Source organism: Brassica oleracea, chromosome C6 (assembly GCF_000695525.1).
Source record: "Brassica oleracea var. oleracea cultivar TO1000 chromosome C6, BOL, whole genome shotgun sequence".
Classification (NCBI taxonomy): Eukaryota; Viridiplantae; Streptophyta; class Magnoliopsida; order Brassicales; family Brassicaceae; genus Brassica; species Brassica oleracea.
Genome location: NC_027753.1, coordinates 5,405,972 through 5,406,264, shown reverse-complemented (window position 1 = coordinate 5,406,264; position 293 = coordinate 5,405,972). Strand labels below are relative to the sequence as shown.

Genomic DNA, 293 nt, shown 5'->3' with positions numbered 1-293 from the left:
ATAAAGAAAACTGTCAATACCTCGCGCAAGGACTGGTCGCTTAAGCTGGACGATGCTCTCTGGGCCTACATAACAACATACAAAACGCCGCTAGGGACCACCCCCTATCACCTGGTCTACGGTAAGGCTTGTCATCTTCCTGTTGAGCTCGAATACAAGGCTGCATGGGCGGTCAAGTTGCTGAATTTCGACATCAAGCCAGCAACAGAGAGGTGCATGATCCAAATCCATGAGCTGGAAGAGATAAGACACCTCGCCTATGAGAGTTCCAAAATTTATAAGGAGAAGACCAA

General features: G+C 48.1%; 1 protein-coding gene across 1 annotated transcript in view; it reads left to right on the top strand.

The window, feature by feature from the left end:
• The window catches only part of LOC106297294, a 2,115-nt gene that overhangs the window by 961 nt on the left and 861 nt on the right, over window positions 1-293 (top strand). The window contains exon 2 of the mRNA XM_013733566.1: window positions 7-212. Coding sequence (XP_013589020.1) covers window positions 7-212 — 206 coding nt within the window. The remainder of the gene's footprint in view (window positions 1-6; window positions 213-293) is intronic.